The sequence below is a fragment of the Mauremys reevesii genome, linkage group 9, assembly GCF_016161935.1.
Source record: "Mauremys reevesii isolate NIE-2019 linkage group 9, ASM1616193v1, whole genome shotgun sequence".
Classification (NCBI taxonomy): domain Eukaryota; kingdom Metazoa; phylum Chordata; order Testudines; family Geoemydidae; genus Mauremys; species Mauremys reevesii.
Genome location: NC_052631.1, coordinates 96,900,740 through 96,922,313, shown reverse-complemented (window position 1 = coordinate 96,922,313; position 21,574 = coordinate 96,900,740). Strand labels below are relative to the sequence as shown.

The following is a 21,574-nucleotide window of genomic DNA, read 5'->3' as shown; positions in this document are numbered from 1 at the left end:
CACATATAGTTACTGCAACTGCACCTGAATTTGTATTAGTTTGGTACATAAATTAGGGGCATAATGCTGCATGCTTTTGATTAAAATGTTAGAGTACTTACTGTTTAAACCAGTATATTTTTAGCAAATAGGCAATTGGTTGTGGGACGTGCCATGAAATAGTTGCTTTAGACATTCTGTCTTTTTCTTAGGGTCAGCACACAGCTTTCAATAAGCACCATGGTGGACTGTCACGGCACAGACTGCTACTCAATGGTCTCATGTTGGTCATTCACCCACCCTTCCCTCGTTGTCCTGAAATTACTCTCAGGGTAATTTCAGACTGAGGGAGATACAGACTACGCCCTTCTGAACAGCTACAGCATTCATATTTCATCTGCTTGCCTGCCACCATCTTACCTGTCTTCCACAGCAGTAGCCCCTATCAAATGCATGTCGGTCTCTATGTCATCAAAAATCCTGGCCATCTTTTCTTCTCTGTCCTGTAGAGCCATTTTCGCTTCACTGAGCTGATCGTTAATTTTTTTATAGTCCTCTTGAGTTAGTTCTTTGAAGGCCACACAAAGAGTTCGATATCCATCCTTGAAACAGAGAAGTGGATATGTGCACTAAAAAACACCTTTTAAACAGCCACTACCTTAAAATTTTTACTTTTGGTTTCTATAGGTCACTCAGTGCCTGCAAAGACTGGGTCCAATGTTAGAAGTGATTCTACATCTTAAGGACCATTTCCTCTTTGTTTATATATTAATCTCCACACATGGCAAACCTTGGACATGGAACATTACAATATGTATTATAAGCTGTGGAATTGAGCATCTTTAGCAGTAATAAGGTCACGAGAAATACAGAATTGTAAAACAAGGCTGTTTTAAATACATTGCAGTATAAGAAGAAGAGATCAGAACCAATACTAGGGCATGTCTACACTACTCGCCAGATCGGCGGGCAGCCATCGATCCAGCGGGGGTCAATTTATCGCGTCTTGTAAAGATACGATAAATCGACTGCTGAGTGCTCTCCCATCGACTCCGGTACTCCACCAGAATGAGGAGCGCAAGCGGAGTCGATGGGAGAGCATAAATTATCGATTTACCACAGTGAAGACACTGTAAGTAGATCTAAGTACGTCGACTTCAGCTACGCTATTCACGAAGCTGAAGTTGCGTATTTTAGATCGACCCCAGGCAGTAGTGTAGACAAGCCCCTAGCTTCAGCACATTCAGAACTAACTATAAACCTCTTCTCTCAATATAGCTCAATTTAGATAAATGCTTCTCAAAACAGCACACACACAAAACAAAACTAGAAACTGATTCCAGGATTTTTCTACAAGGCTAGAAAGGAAAAAAAAAAAGAGAGAAAATGTTATTGTTATTGCTGTTTTTAACTCCTTGGGAGGTGATCAGACCCTACAGGAATCAGGATCGAATAAGTAGATCTGAAGTTAAATAAAGTTGGAAGCCAGAAGAACAGAAAAGGAAACAAGTCAGACATGGACTTCGAAACATCAAGAACTAAAGCTCACATTTTCCTCAACCCAAGGTCAGAGCTTTATCTTTGGAGAAAGGCTTCCCTTCCAACAAGAACAAACCTAGTTTCGTGTACACGCTTACCATTGCGTTACGTTCCACATGCACTTTAGTTTGTTGTATTTCATCTTGTTGCACCCTTGGAAACATAGAAGAGTCTGCTCCTTTACAGAATAGGAGGAACTTTCCTAGAACAGAATTAAAAAGAAGACTGAAGCATTCAAAATGTGTAGTGAGATTTAAAGACCGTTGTCTTCAATGAGCAGTAAACTTCGATGGAAGGAACAAATATGGCAAGATTGCAAATGGAGCTGTTATAGGCAGGGCTGGTAATGCCTGGTAACGCTATTAAGGTTGCCACCTATTAAGGACGACAAGCCCCACTATAATACCATGCTTTCAGCTGCTTGTAACTTTGCCAAACGCTAACAGTTTGGGTTGCGGTTTTCCAGGCTGAGGATGTCTGCCTCAGGCTGAATGTTTTGAGTGTTTCAGCCATTTCTGAGAACGAAAGCTCTGGTGCCTTTGGAACAGAATCTTTCCCAAAGATTCTTTCTGCGCTGGGCGCACTTCAGCCTGGAGCTGAGCATCACCTTCCTTGCCACTGCAGCTCTCTGCTCCTGTGGGCCAGGCCAGGGACCAGCAATGAGAGCAGGGAGCCCCCATCTTTCCTATGCTCTCAAAGCCCCCTCTGCTGGAGCTAGGCAGCATGGAGGAGCAAGCTGCTTAATCTGAATGCAGAGGGGACAAGAGCCAAGGGTGTGGGGGGCGGGGGAGGGAATGGGACAAATCAGGTCCCCTTAATTCAGCCCTCTTGTCCGTTTGCATTATGATACAGCCGTTAATTATGTGATCACCTATTTTTCCCACAGGACCCCATCTGTATTCAGTGCATGGGACCCTGCTGTGGGCATCAATCAGGGCTGTGTAGTGAAGGAGGCTATTGTTTGTAGGTTCCCTGTTTCATTGGCTGCAGAAGCTGGAAGGTGTGTGAATGAGGCAGGGGACTGCAGGAAGAGACATGAGGGTCTCATAGTTAAGGAACTTGAACAGTGCCCTGGGGACCTGGGTTCTACCCTGCCTCTGCCATCATCCTAGGTGATGCTAAGCAAGTCACTTAAACCAAGCTTTTCACAGGCGGTCACAAATTGTGTGTTGATTTGCAGAAGAGCTGAGAACTCATAGCTGCAACTGAAACTAATGGGAGCCGTGCACTGAATATCTAATGTGCTATAGAATGCTAAGTGCTCTGAAAAATGAGGCCCTATGCATTTCAAATTGGGCACCCAAAATTATTGGACACTTTTGACCATACTCTCTGTGCCTCAACCCCCACAGCTGTAAAATGGGCTTAATATATCCCCTCATCTCACAGGGGTGTCATGAGAATAAATTCATTAATATTTGTGAAGCACTCAGGTACTCAGCGATGAGCACAATAGAAAAGCCCATGAGGAAATTATTAATTCTGTATTCACTCATACTGGTGGTCAATCAAGTACAATTCTGAAAAATAAACGGGGGCAAAAATAGATGCATCCAATCATAAGAATATCCAATTACAGTCGTTTATATTAGAGATTCGTTCTAAATACTTCAATTCAGCATCTTATACATGGTTTGGAATGTATTCTTTTAGATCCTGCCATCTATCAGCTGTTTCAGACGGATTACAGTATGCCACGTTCTATGTACTCAGGTCTCTGAGTTGTGGTGTGGGCGGATGCATGCGCATGTATTATAAAGAGGAGATATTAACAACTCTGAGGACACATTTCTATGGCCTAGCAAGTCAAATCAGTTCCCAGGGATGTATATGTCCTTGAATTATTTAGTTGCCACACAGATACACTGCAACATATTCATGCCTGGTGTAACGTCACTGAAATCAGGGTTACCCAAGGGCTAGATTTGGTCCATCACATCAATGGGCATACGGACTGAAAGTCTTAATGAAGTTAGCATGTGTGGCAAGCAAACCAGACTTCTAAATTAAAGTGCTGTCATTTGTAATTATTCTTCCCCTAGAGGGATCAAAGCTATGCCATAGCACCTAAAAACCAGCACAACTTCAGCTTAAAATAAAAATCTGGAGGAGTTTGAACGTAGAAAAGCATCTGGAGCCAGCAATTTCTAATTCTCTGGGCACTTCTAGATCTCTAAAAACATTTTTCTTTTAAATGACCAATTGGATCATTTTTCAAATCCATAAAAGAAAATAAAAAAGGGTCCTTCCTAGCTCAGATCCCTTGGTTTGGGCTCAAATGTGGCACAAAATTGTACGGTCATGTTACCAGGGAAATGCTGGCAAATGCCATATTCCAACAAGACTGACACCTTCTTATAGAGCAGAGGTCGGCAACCTTTCAGAAGTGGTGTGACGAGTCTTCATTTATTCACTCTAATTTAAGGTTTCGCGTGCCAGTAATACATTTTAACGTTTTTAGAAGGTCTCTTTCCATAAGTCTATAATATATAACTAAACTATTGTTGTATGTAAAGTAAATAAGGTTTCAAAAATGTTTAAGAAGCTTCATTTAAAATTAAATTAATATGCAGAGTCCCCCAGACCAGTGGCCAGGACCCGGGCAGCGTGAGTGCCACTGAAAATCAGCTCACGTGTCGCCTTAGGCACGTGTGCCATAGGTTGCCTACCCCCATTGTAGAGCATCATAAGCATGTCAGAAAAACTGCGCCTCACTAGGACTCTGCAGTGGGCTTTCCTGAAGTGTTAGCTTGGGCATGCACAGTAAAGGTCTATCAGAAATATGACCACTGATCTCATCATCACACTTCAAGGGTCAAGTTCTCATGTGCAGGTGCCTCCGAGCTTGTAACATGTGTACCAGTGCAGTGCCATTACCAGATCTGCACGTGCAAATGAGAGATTTTTGGACGCTCAGGTAGCGTGCGAGTGAATTTTGCAGGTCAGGCTAAGGCCCACGAAACGTAACAGATTAGCTTTTCTGTGCCGTAATGGGAGGTCTTTCATACACTCACAGTACTAGAGGAAATGCAGACGTATATTTGATACACAGTGGTACCCACTGTTTTAACAATACCTGTACTGGTTTTCACAATAACACTCATCCGGCGGCGGACAGGATCAAAGTTTAGTACATGAAGAAGCTGATACCTTTAAAAAGGAAAGAACAGAACTTAGAAATTTGAGAAACAAACTTAAAAATGATATTCAGTAGAAGGTTGTAAGACATAATAACATACTAAGAATGAACTGCAGAACTCTCTGCTAGACTACAAGTATCAGGTGCCAGCTGACCCATTTCCTTATTAAAGATATGCTCTAGGTATTCAAGCTACGAGTCATTTATACATGACAGGTGAACAATGCCCACTTCCATCATTAAGAGTCATGTGATTAGACAGAGAGCAACACGACTGCTGGAGCATTTCAGGGAAAGCAGGGCTGAGTTATCGTTTGCCTGAAAGGAATGCACATGGGCATGTTATTTTCATTTTCTTTAAGATAAACCCAGCGCAACACTAAGATGCTTGTAAATTTAACAATGCTGCACCACATGCATTCACAGAGTATGGAGATTCCTTGTAGTAGTTGTTTATGGGCCACTTCCTTGATGCAAGGCTGATGTGAACAAGCCAGATGTGTGCTTGATACATCATATCATGCTTGGCTGGGGCTCAGATATGTGACTGGAAACCACACAGCACCAGACTGGGAGAAGCTAGTTGGGATGCAAGTGGGAGAAGCGAGTTAGGACCTTCCTGAGACAGCTGACTGGTCAGAGGCTGAAGGTCCTGATTGGAATACCCAGCTGTCAATCAGGGCAAGCAGCCTAACAGGTTGGCTGAACACCAAAAGCCGCAAATAGGAACTCTGCATCCTCCCTTTCTATGGAGATGAAGAGAAGTTTGAAATTAAACTTGCTAATAAGACAAGATCTAGGAAGGCAGCCGGACCAGGTATTCTATCTTTCAAGTGGTACATATCCCTTGGGGGTAACATGAGCAGTTGCCGCAGTGTAAGGCCGAATTATTTTCAGTCCAAGAAGGGGTTCGGGTTGGAGCATGTTTACGCAAAGGTTCAACTTTGTATAGTTGAGGCTTATAGTTGCAACAGCTCTCACATATTCACCACCTAGGAGGTAATCACAACAATCCACAGACCCAAGAGAGTTTCCAGGTTTCAAACCGTGGTGCAGGACATGGTCAGAGGACCTTGTTTTAGGCTTTGATTGATTTGTTATTCAGCAAAAGCTGCAACCAATTTAATCTTTCAGCCAATTCTCTGCTGCCAGGTGCTCTGTAATTCGGACTGGCTTTCATGCAGAGCAGTTATCAGTCTGACACAGCCTGTTGCATTGTTTCCACCCTGCAACATTTACCATTTTTCCTGAGTTTAATCAAAACCACGTGCAAGCTGCCACTTGGCAGAGAGCATTCAGTTAGCGTGAGCAATATTCCTCACCACAATGCAGCCACACTTACTTTTCAATTTCATTCTTTTGGTTCTGTACTTTCATGTAATCAGCTTCATGTCCTAGAAAAGTGAAACCATACCTGTCAACAAAGGAGAGGACAGAAAGACCTTGAAAACACTGATACGTAATTTACATTTGTAACATTCTCATTTTCATTTCCATATTCTGAAACGTGACCTGGGCTACAGCATCCAGTCTATGTATTTCAGTAGCTCACCAGGCTATTCTCTGCATTTCCCGATTTCTACACTCTTAAGGAGAAGGGGATCATATCCTAGAAGACTCTGAGGTCTCTATAGGCCATGTGACTTAACACACGCGCACACTGTGTTACATTCATGGCAAAAACAGATCTGCTTGGTCTGCTATTATCGCTTCAAATAGCAATAAGGTAATACAAGTACATCAGAAAGGGCTAACAAAGGTGGTCTTCATGGGGCTGCTTTGTCTCCTTAGAGTTTTTTGCCACTGCACAAAAAGGAAATTATTTTGCGTTGATACACATGCAGTACTCATTGACTGTGTCTTCTACAATGCAGCAGAACCTGCCAGCGTCCCAGGGAGCTTGGATACAGTACGGCTCTGTTTAATCAAGCAACTTGGGACATCATTCTACTGAAAAGAATCCCCAAAATACACTGTGATGTGCAAGTTATGATTCCCAAACCTTTGCTTATTGTGAAGTCGTTCAGTAAAGATACAAATATTGATTAAGCACAACTCTGCTATGGGCCTGATCCAAAACAAGACTCATTCCCCCTGTCGAAAGACTCCTGTGGGCTCTGGACCAGGCCAGACAAGAGTTTTTCCCATTGTGCTTTCTACACTCTACAGTTCTCCTTGTCAATTACTGGCCCATGAGCATTTTATTATCATAGGGCAACTTTTGGGTTCCATTAAGTCGCATTCAACAGCACAAGTTAGTTACAAGAGTAAGAAAAACCTTCAGTGCTGAAAACAGACTCCACTCCCTTACTTTTTGGCGCCTTTTACCAAAGCTATTTCATCTGGTGAAGAGGCGATATAGGTCCTGCGCTCCTGGTTTATTCTCAATCCATCTACGTTGTCTCCTTCTTGGATTTGAACCGTATGGCACAGACACAAAGCACGGAGGAACAGCTCTTCTCGACACTAAGCAGAGTCAAAATACAGGAAACGCGTTACTTACCAGCTTCTTTTCCTGCCCAGGGTACCAGACAGGATTAATTTTCAGTGAGAAGTAAAAATAACCATTATTCTAGTTAAGCTGCTGAATCTCAACTACTGGGATTTGGTCAGAATTACCAACCTTTTAGGTTGGAATATTCAAAGGAACCAATGTAGGTTTGGCACCCAAATTCTAACTCCGTTAGCCACCTTTGAAAAATCTCACCTTTAATAGGAACTTAATTTACATGGTGTCTTTCATCCCACAGTACTTTGAAAATGTACCACCACTGAATTGCCTCAGAGATGGAGAGTAGCAACCAAACTGCACAACAGCTGATGGGATGCGAAACTGAGCCAACAACACTGATGCAAAGCCCTACTCTTGCAAAACATGGCAGGTATCTTTAATGGCTCCATAATCAGCCAGGAGCTCTGCTCAAACGTAACAGAGCGCTAATTCATTTCAGCGGGATGCAGGGGTAAAATGAAGATTGAACAAGGCAGACAAGAAAAATCAGCACTCTGGTTCAATCATTTATTTTATTGCAATGCTTCTAGTTCTCTGCTGTGATGCCACTTTAGCAAAGCAGCTGAACAGCACTTCTGCTACAACTCTATTTAGCATGGTCTTGGTTAGACAAAGGATGGGATCGATTCCTGAAAATGGATACGTGCTCTCCCCTGCACTTGTCATTACTGCTACACAAACTCAAGGTACAGTGTCCAAGAATAATAGCTAAAGAAGGAACCTAAACCAAACTCTCAGACCCAAACCCTCCTGAACTTGGGAGACGGAAGAGATTGGACAGAGCAAGCCAGTTTTTCAAAGTGTCTGTAAGGGGCTGAACCCAAAACATGTGTTCTGAACACTGCCAAGCTTACAGGTGTTCAAAATCGGTGTCTGAATTTTTACACTTGCACTCATCTCTAGTTATTGTTAACTCTTAGAAAACTAGAGCAGACAGTGAAAATATAGACGTTACAGAAGCCCAGTTATACCTTTTCTGCTTTCCCATAATATTTCAGGGGCCCGTCCGTGTGAGAGAACCCATCCACCTCTGAAATGCCGTCTTTGTACTTGTGTCCATCTATGCAGCACTCAATGAACTTCATGCTGTTTTCAGTAAGGGTTCCAGTTTTGTCTGTGAACACATACTCGACCTAAAAGAAAGGGAGGAAGTCACTGCTGTACTTTTTCTTCGCTACACTCCCGGCTTTCATTGTTGTCTAAAAGAAAGAAGCTGAGGCAGCACTGAGAAAAGGAGAATAACGGGCAACTTAATTAGTAAGACCTGATCCAGGAGAGAACTATTGGCACTTGCTTAACTTGGACTTCGAAGTTTGGAGTAAGGTATATTAATACAAAGAAAAGACAATATTGCACTCATTCCCAGAACAACTTCTCTGCTTCCAAGTCATTACACAATTGCCCTGTTTAGGTTTTAAAACTCTCCGAGAACCTGTCTTACGGCCCTTGTTTACTCCCTCTCAACCATCTGTTCCCCTGGCTAATCTTTCTCAGACGGTGCTGTACTTAGCACCGAATCAAATCAAAAGACCAAAATTTTGATTTTTTAAAAGTTTTTAGCAAACCTATTGATCAATACAAAAAGTTTCCATATATTTTTCCAACAAAGAAAAGAGATTCCATTTTGAACACTTGCTTTTAAACAAATAAACATTCCTCTGCAATTCCTGAACTCAAATGGGGAAGTCTGAGAACATGGAAATGAGAGGGATTTTATATGTAAACAAATGGAAATTGATTTCACTGATTTTCACTGTCCCAGCTGAGAAAAGTGCAACAAGGTATAACACTGTGCAAAGTAAACTGTATTTTAAAAAGCACAGCAGCTGTTTAATCAGTGCTAGTAGCACAACCCCTTTTTTTTTTTGCTTTATGGGAGTTTTATGTTGACAATGCAATTAAATTAGCTAACAGTTGTTTCAAATTAAATGTTTTCTTTACAGGAACAAAAGTAGGGTATACTACAGTACTATCAATTGCACTGCGCTGTTGTGGTTGACCCGAGTGAAACATTAGCTACTTAAGAGTCCCAGCAGTGCAGAGAAAACAGTAGTAGTGCAGTTGCATATCAAATGCATGCAGTGCAAGGTTACCAGAATCATACTTTCCTCACTAACCTGCACAGAGAAAGCTTACAGAGAATTTTTAATTTTTAATTAATTCAAGGAAAGCGAACAAATAACTGACATGCAGTTAGGGTTTGACGTTCTTCTATGTGGAAACAAACTGCATGATAAATTGCATGTTCAATAGAAATTGTACATGCAATTTATAAGCTCATCTAGTTTTCAGAAGCAAAGAGTAGCACACTCAACTTAAACTGCCACCAAAAATAGTTACAGTTATATCTTGACAGGTCGACGAGTGATTAGCAGACAGACAAAGGTTGTTAATAAGGGAGAATGATTAACTACTGCAGCACTGACTTTCTAATGATTTTTCAGAGCTGCTGAAGGCTGCAGTGCTGGCACACATACAGCAATCAGGTCTCTCTTTCTCTCTAAGGCCAAGACTATAACACAGTTCAAAACAGAACTAGATAAGTTCATGGAGGATAGGTCCATCAATGGCTATTAGCCAGGATGGGCAGGGATGGTGTCCCTAGCCTCTGTTTGCCAGAAGCTGGGAATGGGCGACAGGGGATGGATCACTTGAAGATTACCTCTTCTGTTCATTCCCTCTGGGGCACCTGGCATAGGCCACTATCGAAAGACAGGATACCTGGCAGATGGACATTTGGTCTGATCCAGTATGGCCATTCTTATGTTCTGTCCTGCCCTGCAGCCACGTGTGACTTCTCTTTGTTTTAATTAATTTATAGAGTAATGTTTGTAACTTCTACTTTAGATGGTCTCATTAAAAAGTTAATGTTAATCTGGTACGGTGACAACAGAGCAGGATTAAATCACTTCTAACAGACTTCCTCTAAGGGTACCATAAACCATAAAAATGGCTCTCAACCTTCCCAGACTACTGTACCCCTGTCAGGAGTCTGATTTCTCTTGTGTGTACCCCAAGTTTCACCTCACTTAAAAACTGTTTGCTTACAAAATCAGACCTAAAAATACAAAAAAGTGTCACAGCCCACGATTACTGAAAAATTGCTGACTTCCTCATTTTTACCATATGATTACAAAATAACTCAACTGGAATATAAATATTGTACTTTCATTTCAGAGTTTAGCATATAGAGCAGTATAAACAAGTCATTGTTTGAAATTTTAGTTTGTACTGACTTTACTAGTGCTTTTTATGTAGCCTGTTGTAAAACTAGGCAAATATCTAGATGAATTGAAGTACCCCTGGAGAACCCCCAGACGTACCCCTGGCTAAAAACCACTGCCATAAATCCCCCACTTGGATCAATACTCCAGAGCTTTTATGCCTCTAGGTTTTGGACATAGGAGTATTTCCCTAAGCACCTAGATGTTTCTAGGATGGTGAGCAGAACCACCAGAAGGGAGGGAATTACATATTGTATACAAATCTAAATCCACACAAATATTGCATCAGAGCTTCCTACCAATAGGAAACTAAGCAAAATAACAACGTCATCTGTCTCTCTAAGTGCCAGTCAAGGATGACTGTTTCCTAATCAAAGCACAGATAGAAGATGAAACTACTATACCCATGGCTAGTATACCTCTATGCTCCAGTGACTCCTGGCTGCTAGAACAGCCCCTGGCCATGGAAGGCAGCCAGATGAAACTAAAAGCAGACACGAAACTGCTCTAAGTAGCACTATGGCCCAAATTAGCTTCATAGCTGAAGTTCTGGCCCACAGGTTCTACAAGAGGGATTTCACTACAGTTGTTTTAGTCCAAGGAAGAGTTGCACAGTTTTACCATGAGACATTGTCCATGCATCCAATTTTAAGTTAGCACAAATGGAGAGCATGTTCTGACCTGACCGAGTTCTTCGTTGAGGTCCGAGGTATTCACCAGTGCCCCTTCCTTGATTTCTTCATCATACATCTCCTTATCCCAAGCAATAAAGAAGGAGCCCAAGAATTTTTGCATTTCTACAGTAACGTACATGGAGACCGGGATAATGAAATTGAACAGAACCATAAATGACAGGAAGTCTGTGAACATTCTTAAGATCTGCAAAGGAAAAATAAAAAGAGGCAGCATGTACCAATCAGATATCCAACTCAGCCAGATACAGGCATAATCGACAACAACAAATTCAAGGTTCTGATTAGATTTTATTTTCAGTGGTGAAAAGAGAACTCGATATGAAAAATAAAAGTCTTGAGAAAACTAAGGTTAATGGACCAAATTCTGCTCTCAGTTCCATCTTAGGAAACTCACTGACTCGCACGGAGTTGTAAAGGCATAAGTGAAGAGAATTTGGCTCATGGTGGCATTTTATTCACAACCACAAGAACTGTCTAAATCAACATTGTATCCAAACACCGTTCTGTAAATACCAAAGGCCTGATTCCGATCTCACTTGAACAAGTTTAAATCAGGAGAAACTGCTCTGATGTCAGGAGCGCTACACTACCGTACAACTGCTGTAAGCGAAATCACAAGGTCTCCTAAAACTCTGATAGCAAATAAGGTAAGTTGAGACACCAGGCCAGCTTTTTCAAGCCTGGCTACCTAAAACCTCAAACACTTACATCCATATTTAGACACCTAAGGAAAGTGGCCCCAGTCTAAATTTATATATTCAAGTTTGAAAAACTGGCTGGAGTTCAGATATGGACCAAGCATGTGCTACTGTGTTTAAGTACATCTCAGTGGCCAAAATTCTATTGATCTGTCTTTTGTCAGCAAATAAGAGGAAGCCATTTAGAAACATAAATGGTTGGCACACACGTTCTGTATGAGAAGAACACCAATACGTGGGCAGCTTTAGCATCTGAGTCTTCCTCAGCCGTGTTTTGCCCAACCACTCCCAAGCATTTTTGCACATAAAAGAGTGGCATGGAGCAGCTGAGACAGGAAATAATGACAAGCAAAAGGAAAAAGAGAGCTTAGAGATTGACAGTACTTTCCTTAGTATGTATTCCAAACAACATGCAGGGAAGACAGGGGTTGGCAGATTAAACAAAACTGTCAGAATAAATAAGGCTGGAGGAGATCCTGAAACACAACCCCATTTACCTTGAACATATCTCTTTCTTTTATTGTCTTTTGGTTATACCATGGCTCATCATTAAACGGATTACTCTGCCAGATGTATTTCAGAGTGGTGCACACCGTAGCTTTACTCACTAAGATGCATAAATACACTATCAAGAAGGCGTTGATTGATCTGAAAAATAGATTTATGTTTAAAATCCATGCAGCTATTTTTAATAGTCAATCATGCAAGCAATCAGGATTAGACTATTCTTGTTTTTAAAAGGGAAACTCTAGAGTACTGCTTTTGACAGCCCTGACCTTTAGGGTCAAACCCAGGATTTTTAATACTTCTCACCCAGTAGAGTAAAGCATAAGCCTGGAGTAATACTTTTTAAAAGTTTGACTTAATGCTGTAGCTTTTTAAGAGACATGCTTAACCCAATATACAGATTTTCTACACAGAGTGTATCGGAAACAAAAGGCAGCAAATGATGGGATTATTTCTGCACAAATGAACCCATAAGGAAACGAACAGTTGTTATAAACTTTTCTCTTTCTGAAGCACACTTACTTTTCTACAGCTGACCGTTTTTGTGATTTTCCTTGGTAGTTCAAAGCCATTTTTGTTTCCATTCCAGTATAAACCGCAACTCCTACAGAACATTAAAGCATCACTTGTAATCGTTCCCTTTCTGAGTTGCAAGCCTACCTCTCACTTGTCAGTGAGGTGTATTAACGTTTGCACAGTGTTTTAGATTCATTATCCACAGACGGTGGAATTACCCAAGTGTTATGCATTGTTATGTAAGCAAGGAACCCCCAGTGGTATCGAATAATGCTAACACAAGTGCCACAATAAATCATGTGAATGTTGATGAGAGGCGTGAACACCCGAATAGATTCCCAGAGCATAATTTATTTCTGTACAAAGTTTGTTACATTTTCATCTATCACAATGGCTTGTACAAACTGACAGGGGGAAAAAAGATAGCTGCATATAAGTGTGTATATACTAGGGTATTAGTGGAATTGGCAAACAAAGGTGTTGCAGTACTGATAGTGATTCTGAAAAGGCCTGGGTGAGAGGGAGAAGAGCAGGAGACGTAAGGAGAAAAGCAGATACAGCACAAGATCCACTCAGAATGTGATACTGACAATTAGCATCCTGTAAGTCCAACTCCTGCCAAAAGTAAAAGGAAACAAGTACTGGGAAGGAAGAGAAAAGAATCTCTGAAAAATCTAGACCAAATTCAGTACTGGTGTAAGCAGGTGCAAATCCACTTCACTTCAATGGAGCTATAGCCATTTACACCTTGGCTCAGTTTGGTTCCCTGAAGGATAGTGGAACCAGCAGCAGTAAGCAGCATGAAGTTTATAAGGGATACATTTTTGCCAGACAAACTTTACTGCTTTTTGGACAGAATTACAGGTGTTAGTGGATGGAGATAAAGTACTGAGTGTACGGCCAATAATTTTCAAAGGGGACTTACAACTTGAGACACTGTAAAGGGGTCCCTACATTGCAGAAAGGGCTGAGCTGGGCCTCTTTAAAGGTGTCACAAATAGATCTGAGTGAATAATTGATTTTTTTTTGTTTGGGAGATGAGCTGAAAAAATCTGCAGTGATTCTAATCAGAAGCATTCTTCAGAAATATTTTGTCCAACACAAACTAAAAAAAAAAAAAAATCATTTCTAATTGACCAAAACATTCCAGGTCAATTCAAAATTATTATTTTTTAATTATTTTGAATCTACAAAAACATTTTGGTCAACTCAAAATGACTTTTTATGGGGGGATTTTCATTTCGATTTGGCCCGCTTTACTCCCCCTCCCCATTTTTTTCTTTTTGAAATTGGAAAAAGAATTCAAAAGTTTCGGAGCCCTGAAAAAAACATTTTTTCAGCAAAAATTTTATTTGCCAAAAAAAAATAAATTTCACCCAGCTTTAGTTTCAAGATGGGCTCTCAAAAAGCACAAGTAATTTCTGAAGCTCCTGATCAACATATTCAGATTTCAGTTAAACATCTGACACAGCAGCTCATGAAATTTTACTCTCAAAATTAATTCATTAACTTGTGCGTGAGCATGAGATATGTACTGAGCTCTGAAAGAAGCACTGCAGACAGGAGTTTTCCATCACTAGATGCTACGACAGACATTTAGATTTGTTTGCTAACTTCATTCCGTTATCCATCAGAACTATCAATAAAAAGCTGTTCACCATAAATCTTCTTTGTATTTTTTAAAGTAGAACCCTTCAGCAGCAGGTTTTCGGGACCCAAAGACCTAAACACAGAAAAAGTTACAGTATCAGATTGCTTACGAACAATTTCAGTCCAACTTGTTTAAATTTTATACCCAGAGTTCAAGAAAGCTAAAGCAGAAGTCCTTTAAACCCAAATACTGTAAATATGCTTCATTCTGGGGATTTGTTTGTTTGTTTTTTCTCTTAAATAAGGGATTTGTTTATTCTGGGACTGTATTTTTGCCTTCACACCTATATTTACATTTGTGGTTTCTTATTTCTTATCACACAAAGTATTACTAGTATTCAGACTCTCCACTGTCTAACTCATTTTAGAATTCAAGTCAAGATTTTCAAGAATAAGTCCCTGATGCTGTAGAGTCTAAAACCTATACTTGGGTCCCTACATAAGTGGACTAATTTTCAAGAGTGCTAAGGCCCCAGGAGCGTTTTGAAAAAAAATTGATGATGCTGTAAAATGTTTAACTTATTTTTTTGCTCCCATGTTGCTTTGTCTGTTGTATTAATTTCTTATTTCCCTTCATGACCACTTGTCCTTTCCACTTCTAATCCTAATCGGGTGAAGAATTTTTAAAGGCAAGAAAAGTTTGTGTAAATCCTCAAAAATCAAGTTGTCAGGTTTCAAGGCTCCCTCAAAAGTTCTGTATTGCAGTCAGTATTTGAGTCCACCATTAGTCTCTCAACTTAAGAATCTGAGGGGCACATCTGCTGCATCTCTGCTTGACTAGCGAGAAACATCACAAGCACTACAAATGCAGGCTGAGAGGTGACCATTTGGTTTTCAAAGCCCTCCTGTCGCTCTCTGTGCTGTATAGGAGGTCAGATTAGATTGTCACAAAGGTCCTTTTTGGCCATGGAATCTATTATTATCTAGTAACACTTTCCAAAACTCTTGGGTTAACGGACATGCTTGCTTCCACTTCCATCTGAAATCTATCTTTCACTGCTTCTTGGATTAAAGTTTGATTTTCTTTAAACTTTAAAATTTGGCCCATTAATTTTGCAGCACTGTTGGTGCTTTCTCCTGTGACATATATACAAAGATGTTAGCATGAAACATGCTTTTACAATACACAGCTGGAATAAATAGACTAAGTCAGTCATCTCTAGACTTTCTAGTGTGTCTTTTTCTTTGTGCTATCTGTAGAGTGTAACCTTATTAAGGCAGGGACTGTCTTTGTGTTCAGGTTTTACACAGCTCTGAGCACATGGTTGTACTCACTAAATAAATAGCAATAGGGAAAACAGTTTTGCAAACTAATATACATATGTTGCTTAGGGGAAAAAAAAAAAACATTTTGTGCACAGAAACAGCCCATCTGACAGACCCACAATCAATAACCTTTGGTGAGAATGAAATCTACATTCTCACCCACCCTCTATTTTGTCCCACTGATGTAGAAAATGCACTGGTCACCCAAAACACAGGCTGCACCTCATTAAAACCCTAGCTCTTCAGCAAAGCAAAGGCTGGGTTTGCTGGAGAGCACATGTTGTGAGCACATGCCCAGCACATCACTCTTTGCTTCTTCTGGTTCTGTTTTAGCAAGTCAGCCAGAGTGAAACTGATGGGGGATCCTGCCCTGCAAGAGCTCAGAGAGCAGGGAGCCTGTCAGTGTCATTTATCTGCCAGCTCACCAGGATCATTCCAGCACAGGTGACAGAGGATGCAGAGGGTTGCACATTTGCTCACATCCTGTAAACTCCCACATCGGCAAACCCAACAAACACAACATCCTGGGGCATTTGTTGGAGACTGTCACAGCTGAAGAGTTGGGATTTTTAAGAGGGCTTGCTGCCCTCATAAGAACATACGAGCAGCCATACTGGGTCAGACCAAAGGTCCATCTACCCAGTATCCTGTCGTCCGACAGTGGCCAATGCCAGGTGACCCAGAGGGAATGAACAGAACAGGGAATCACCAAGTGATCCCTCATTCGGAATGACTAAAATTTTCTCAAGTCACTAACACATAAAACCAAACTGCAAAATGAAAGAAAAAAGGTAGGATAAGGAAGCTCAAATTTCAGGCCTATTAATCTCCACAACTCCTCTTTGATAAGCAGGATGCTAGGAACTATCAATGAAGAAATAATAAAGGATACAAACACCATCTACAATGAGTAACAATGAGCTAAGTGAACTAACCGGGCTACAGGCTCCTGGTTACTTCTGTAGATGTTAATTCTTCCAACAAATCTGTGATCAAAGTATATAAGAGGACGTTTGTTAGCTAATGTTTGCTGTATATTTCATTACAAGGAGCCATCACAAACATAAGGATCGTCACACAACAGGCAGGTGTGAAGAAATGAGGTTAGAAGACATCAGAGTCTTGTGCTCTTAGAGAGATGGAGCTTTGGAAAGAACTCATTATGCAGGCCATGAGCCAACCAAGTACTTAAGCACATGCGGAGGTTTAAGTGTGCAAGGAGCCCCACTGACTAGAATGAGGCTGTTCTCTGCACCTTGCTGATTTGGGGCCAGGGTGCCAATGGGTTTCCACTCTTAAAATTGTTCAAAAGGTAACAAAGCCATGTTTCTAAGCAGGCCTACACCCAAGTTTGTAAAGGCAAATGGGCTAGTGACACTCTGGTGCACTAGAACCTCCCAGGGCAGATGCTTTGCCATAGAAGTCCAATTTCCAGGGAGCTTTGCCGGACAGCTCAGTAAATTCTCCAGGAACATCTGCATGTGTTACCTTAAAAAGCCTTTCATTCCTAGTGGATAACAAGAAGACAATCACTCTTCTGAACTCCAAATGCAGCCTATTCAGCTGTAACGAGAATTCAGCGGCTCCCTTAAACTACTTTGTTAGATAGGTGCCAACCGAGCTCTAGTTCGTTTGCTCAAAGGACCCCAAGTGATGGACCAATGACAAGGATCAGCTGAGTACCGGGAGTAGCGGCTGTTCCCGTACTTACTTGTAGAGGTCAGGTTGAGGCTGCTCACATTCAATTGTGGCAGTCAGGGAGTCGATGTCGTCGTCTGTCCGGAGCCCAGTAGTATCCCGCACTGCGTAATGAGTCTAGGTGGAGAGAGCAACAAGAGCTGTTACGGAGACACACAACTCCACCGAAGCACAAGCACGGAGAAGGTCTTCGCCCAATGAGTAGTTATAGCTCAGTACTTAAAACACTGATGTATAATGAGGCTTGTCTTAAGCGACCACTGAAGTAACCCATCAGTTGTTTAAGGACAAGGGGGAGGAGAGGGAAGGGTCCTCTAATGAAAGGTAGAACAGGTTGGAATTTAATATGCTTAGGAAATACTTTGGACTGGTCTGGTAAGACAGAGGGTTACTTAATAAGTGACCATAATTGTACCTGCCAATTATGAGACATACTCCTCCTTCAGGGCTGTCCTAAGGCATGCTAAACTCCTGCAACACTTGTTTACTTCAAGAGAGAGCTGCAAGTGCTCAACAGGTTTTCAGTTCCTCTAAGGAAATTGCCCGGTGCAGCTTCTGAAGGTAATTAGAAGATAGGTCTGCTGCTAGGGAAGCAGGAGCAGTATTGACAGAACCAAGAGCTATTCTTAGCATCAACTGCTGTGCAAGTTCCTTTCTCACATGGCTAATTGGAAAGCCTGGGAAGACTCCAATTCGCTGTTTTAAAGTTCTATTTATAGAAACTACTTAAGAGTTCTAAACTTCAGTCAGCAAGATATATTGCCTTAATCAGTCTCCATAAACACATTCACTAAAACGCTTTCTCACTTCTTAGCCTCGGATTCCTCTTCCTGCAACTGATGGGAGAAACAGCTCTAGTACACAAATTATAGGCGGGAATTAACAGCATTTTGAATACCAGTGTTGAATGATTTTGTAGTAGAATGTCTGTGTCTTACATCAAAAATTCCACCGCCCCCACAGGACAGGTAAGCCTCAGTTATGTTGTTCTGCCATTTTCCCCACTCTTCTCCCCTGTCCCCCAAACTCTGAGTTTTCTTCTTTGTTAATCAGCATCCAGGAGACAACCGCTAATGACCAAGCAGAAACAATATAAGCTGCTTATTGTAGAACTTTAGTGTCACATGTCAGATGCTCAAAATCAGGAAACATGTTCCGGTTCTGAAATTAACTCAGCCGTGTTGCACATCCTTGTATATTTTATGGCATACATTTAAACCTGCTTTAATACAGGAAGGCGTACTTTAGGGGTGTGGAGCTTGAAAGCTCCACTCCTCTTTGCTAACCTATCCACTAAGGTTGCAGACCCAGCACTACTTGGCTTGTGAAGTTCATAAGCTGCACAGGAGAAAGGCTCCCTTCTAAAGAGTTGGTGACCTCTATACAATCAAATATATTTCAACACAGAATCAGCTTCCATGCATACATTTCTACATTACCTAATGGCTATCAATACAGAGATTAGCCATGTACCTGATCCAACACCCTTTTAACGAATGAAGATACATACGACCACTGACTTCTGTGGGAGTTGGAAGAATTCTACACTAACATTAGTTCTACAGCTACCAATGTTAGCACAAATTAGTGAACATTGCATGTGCATGAGTGAAACCAAGTCCTGTGCATGAGTGAACCCAAGTTTTCGTATCCTTAGAGGGGGGTTTCAATTGGAGGGGTGGGGGAGAAAGATAGAGGGAATAAATTAGAGAAAGAATCCATCCTCAGTGAGGCCTACCCAACTGGTACAATTTCAAATCTCAAAGTTTAGCCCTTTTGAGTCAGGAGTATGAAAAAATGCATCTTAAAATTTTCTGCCAATGGGAACAGAGTATAGTTTAAATAAAGGCTTTTTCTGCAAAACAATCCAGAACAATACACCTAGGAGCTCATATCAAGCATGAAGAATTTCAGTCACAAAAAGGGGAGAACTACTCATAAGTGCAGAGAGAGCGAAAGCAGGGAGTTATAGAGTGAAAGCCCTGATAAAATCTCAATTGCAAAGGTCACTATGGGTGACTGCTATAATAACCCAGCTGAAACTGCAGTGATCTGTTTACTAATTCATTAGATCTTTCTACATGGGTGCAGAAGATGAAGTGGTAACCTGCTTTAGCAGGATAAACGATACAGCATGCAGGTATATCTGTCAAGACCAAGCCAGTTTGGAACAGTGCCATTAGGAATAGTTATTTAAAACACACACCAAAAAAAAAAAAAAATCCAGAGAGCACTTCAGTGTTGAGCGACTGGATGAGAGAGCCAAACAGAAATGGAAATGGAAGCTAAACACAATCAATTCACAATCCAAATGTGTGATCCCAAAGCGTTCTCAAACTGAACTGACAGACACACAGGCTGACTTCAATTGCAACTAAAACAAAACAAATCGGAGCACAGAGGAGCCACTGCAATGCATTGACTCTGCACTCTAGACTCCTGCCTGACATGTTTTCATTCTTGTTACCTTGAAATTTGACTCGCCATCCAGACTTGCCGTCGTGACGTAACAGATCCCATCGTCATTACTCGATGCCAAGAAGATCAGGTCACAGGGGAAGGTTTCGTCTGCTTTCACTTCTACAATATCGCCAACCTGGAAAGAATGCAACTGTGGTTTTTTAATGATTCATTGCATCAGGCCCTGAAGGAGATGATTAAAGGTTTAACCGGTTTATCTTGTTTTATCCAAGTCTACAAGAAAGAGGAAAATCCTCTCCGATCATGGGAATTTGAAGAGCTTTTTAAGCTTACCACCAAAAAAAAGTACTGCAATTGTGCAACTGTCCCAGATGATTTGCCATCCAATCAGTACTGCATAATGATAGCAAGACAGTACCTGCACATTTACTCTCTCTTACAATGGTTCCATATTTAACAACTCTCACCCACTTCAGTAGGACCCCTGTGCAGGGATTGTTTGCAGGACAATGGAATTTGAAGTTTGAGGGCCCTTTGGAAGGGGTTTATCAAAGCTATGAAATTATTTCAATATTGAGTGGAAATGTAGTAATGTAGTCAGACTACAGATCTTGGCTTTTCTCCTTTATCTGTCAGTATGCTTGATAATTATCCACCATAGCCCTTGTTCATATATGTAGCTCTCACACACACCCGTCTACTAGACTGCCAAGTGGAAAGCTTTTTCTTCAGCTAGGACTATTCCGTAGCACCTGCTGCATACACTACGGTCCCTCACTACCTAGCTTTGGAAAATACTCATTACTGGATGGAGGGGACACGGCACCTGCTGTGAGGAGATGGAGCAGAGTGATGTTTTCTTTACACTCAAGATAGTACCCAAATAAGTAGCATTTTTTTAAATTTATATTTTCTTGATTTTTCTTCATTTCATTTGCTGCTGAGGGACCCTGAGCCATGTGCTTGACAACGTGTAACAGAACCCTCTGCTCAAAGGCCTCACATCTCTCTCTACTCCAAGAGGAAAACACAAGTGTGACCTTAAGAGCCCCTCAATGCCAACTGGCAAAGGGGTCACTGCACTGTCATGGTAACTCTTGACAGGCCTGACAAACTCACTACAGTTAGCACCCTGTTTTCACAGTATTTCTCCATAAAGAACGTCATGTGAGGTCTTCAGTGAAAGCCAGGCTCATAGTGGTCATTAACACTGAGGTGATATATCTGTACAAATGCCATGGAAGAAGTTACGTATACATAAACTGAAAATACGTTCCTAAAAAAGTCTGAATCAAGATGGGGTTGATAAACGGGATTCTGCCAGACGAAGGCCGTATAATCACCTGTCTCCATCGGTCCACATGTAAATTAAGCATTGTAAGCCAACAGAATGGAGGCTCTATTCGCATACAAAGTCAGTATACCAAGGAATAAACCCTCAGGAGGTCATCCTGGTGTGGGGGACTAACAATGAATTTTGGGGCTATAACGGAAAAGGCAAAAGGAAACCTCTTTATCTTGTAGCTAAGGAAGTGCGATTACATTCATGAAAATGAGATCCCCATAAATATATCTCAGTAGCTGATCCTCCATGGAACCAAACAAGCTCTGTTCCTTGGGGGACAGCTTACCTGGTATTACTGTGTCTTTGTCTACACTGGCAACTGAACGACAAAACTTGTGTCTTTCAGGACAGGAGCGCTCTGCTGCCGACCAAGCTAACCCCGCTC

At 41.3% G+C, this 21,574-nt stretch overlaps 1 protein-coding gene across 10 annotated transcripts in view; it reads right to left on the bottom strand.

Annotated features, from left to right (window-relative positions):
• Nucleotides 1–21,574, bottom strand: part of ATP11C (ATPase phospholipid transporting 11C) — a 113,046-nt gene that overhangs the window by 32,056 nt on the left and 59,416 nt on the right. For all 10 annotated transcript variants that reach the window (XR_005584322.1, XR_005584324.1, XR_005584323.1 and 7 more), the window contains exons 6-18: nt 19,891–20,019; nt 17,437–17,540; nt 16,661–16,711; nt 14,468–14,532; nt 12,816–12,897; nt 12,284–12,434; nt 11,075–11,272; nt 8,141–8,302; nt 6,969–7,123; nt 6,000–6,071; nt 4,595–4,668; nt 1,617–1,720; nt 400–581 (exon numbers count right to left, since the gene is read on the bottom strand). Coding sequence is in view for 5 of the 10 variants with exons in the window: in XM_039487080.1 (XP_039343014.1) it covers nt 400–581; nt 1,617–1,720; nt 4,595–4,668; nt 6,000–6,071; nt 6,969–7,123; nt 8,141–8,302; nt 11,075–11,272; nt 12,284–12,434; nt 12,816–12,897; nt 14,468–14,532; nt 16,661–16,711; nt 17,437–17,540; nt 19,891–20,019 (1,529 nt within the window). In the remaining 5 variants the exon portion in view is untranslated. The remainder of the gene's footprint in view (nt 1–399; nt 582–1,616; nt 1,721–4,594; nt 4,669–5,999; nt 6,072–6,968; nt 7,124–8,140; nt 8,303–11,074; nt 11,273–12,283; nt 12,435–12,815; nt 12,898–14,467; nt 14,533–16,660; nt 16,712–17,436; nt 17,541–19,890; nt 20,020–21,574) is intronic.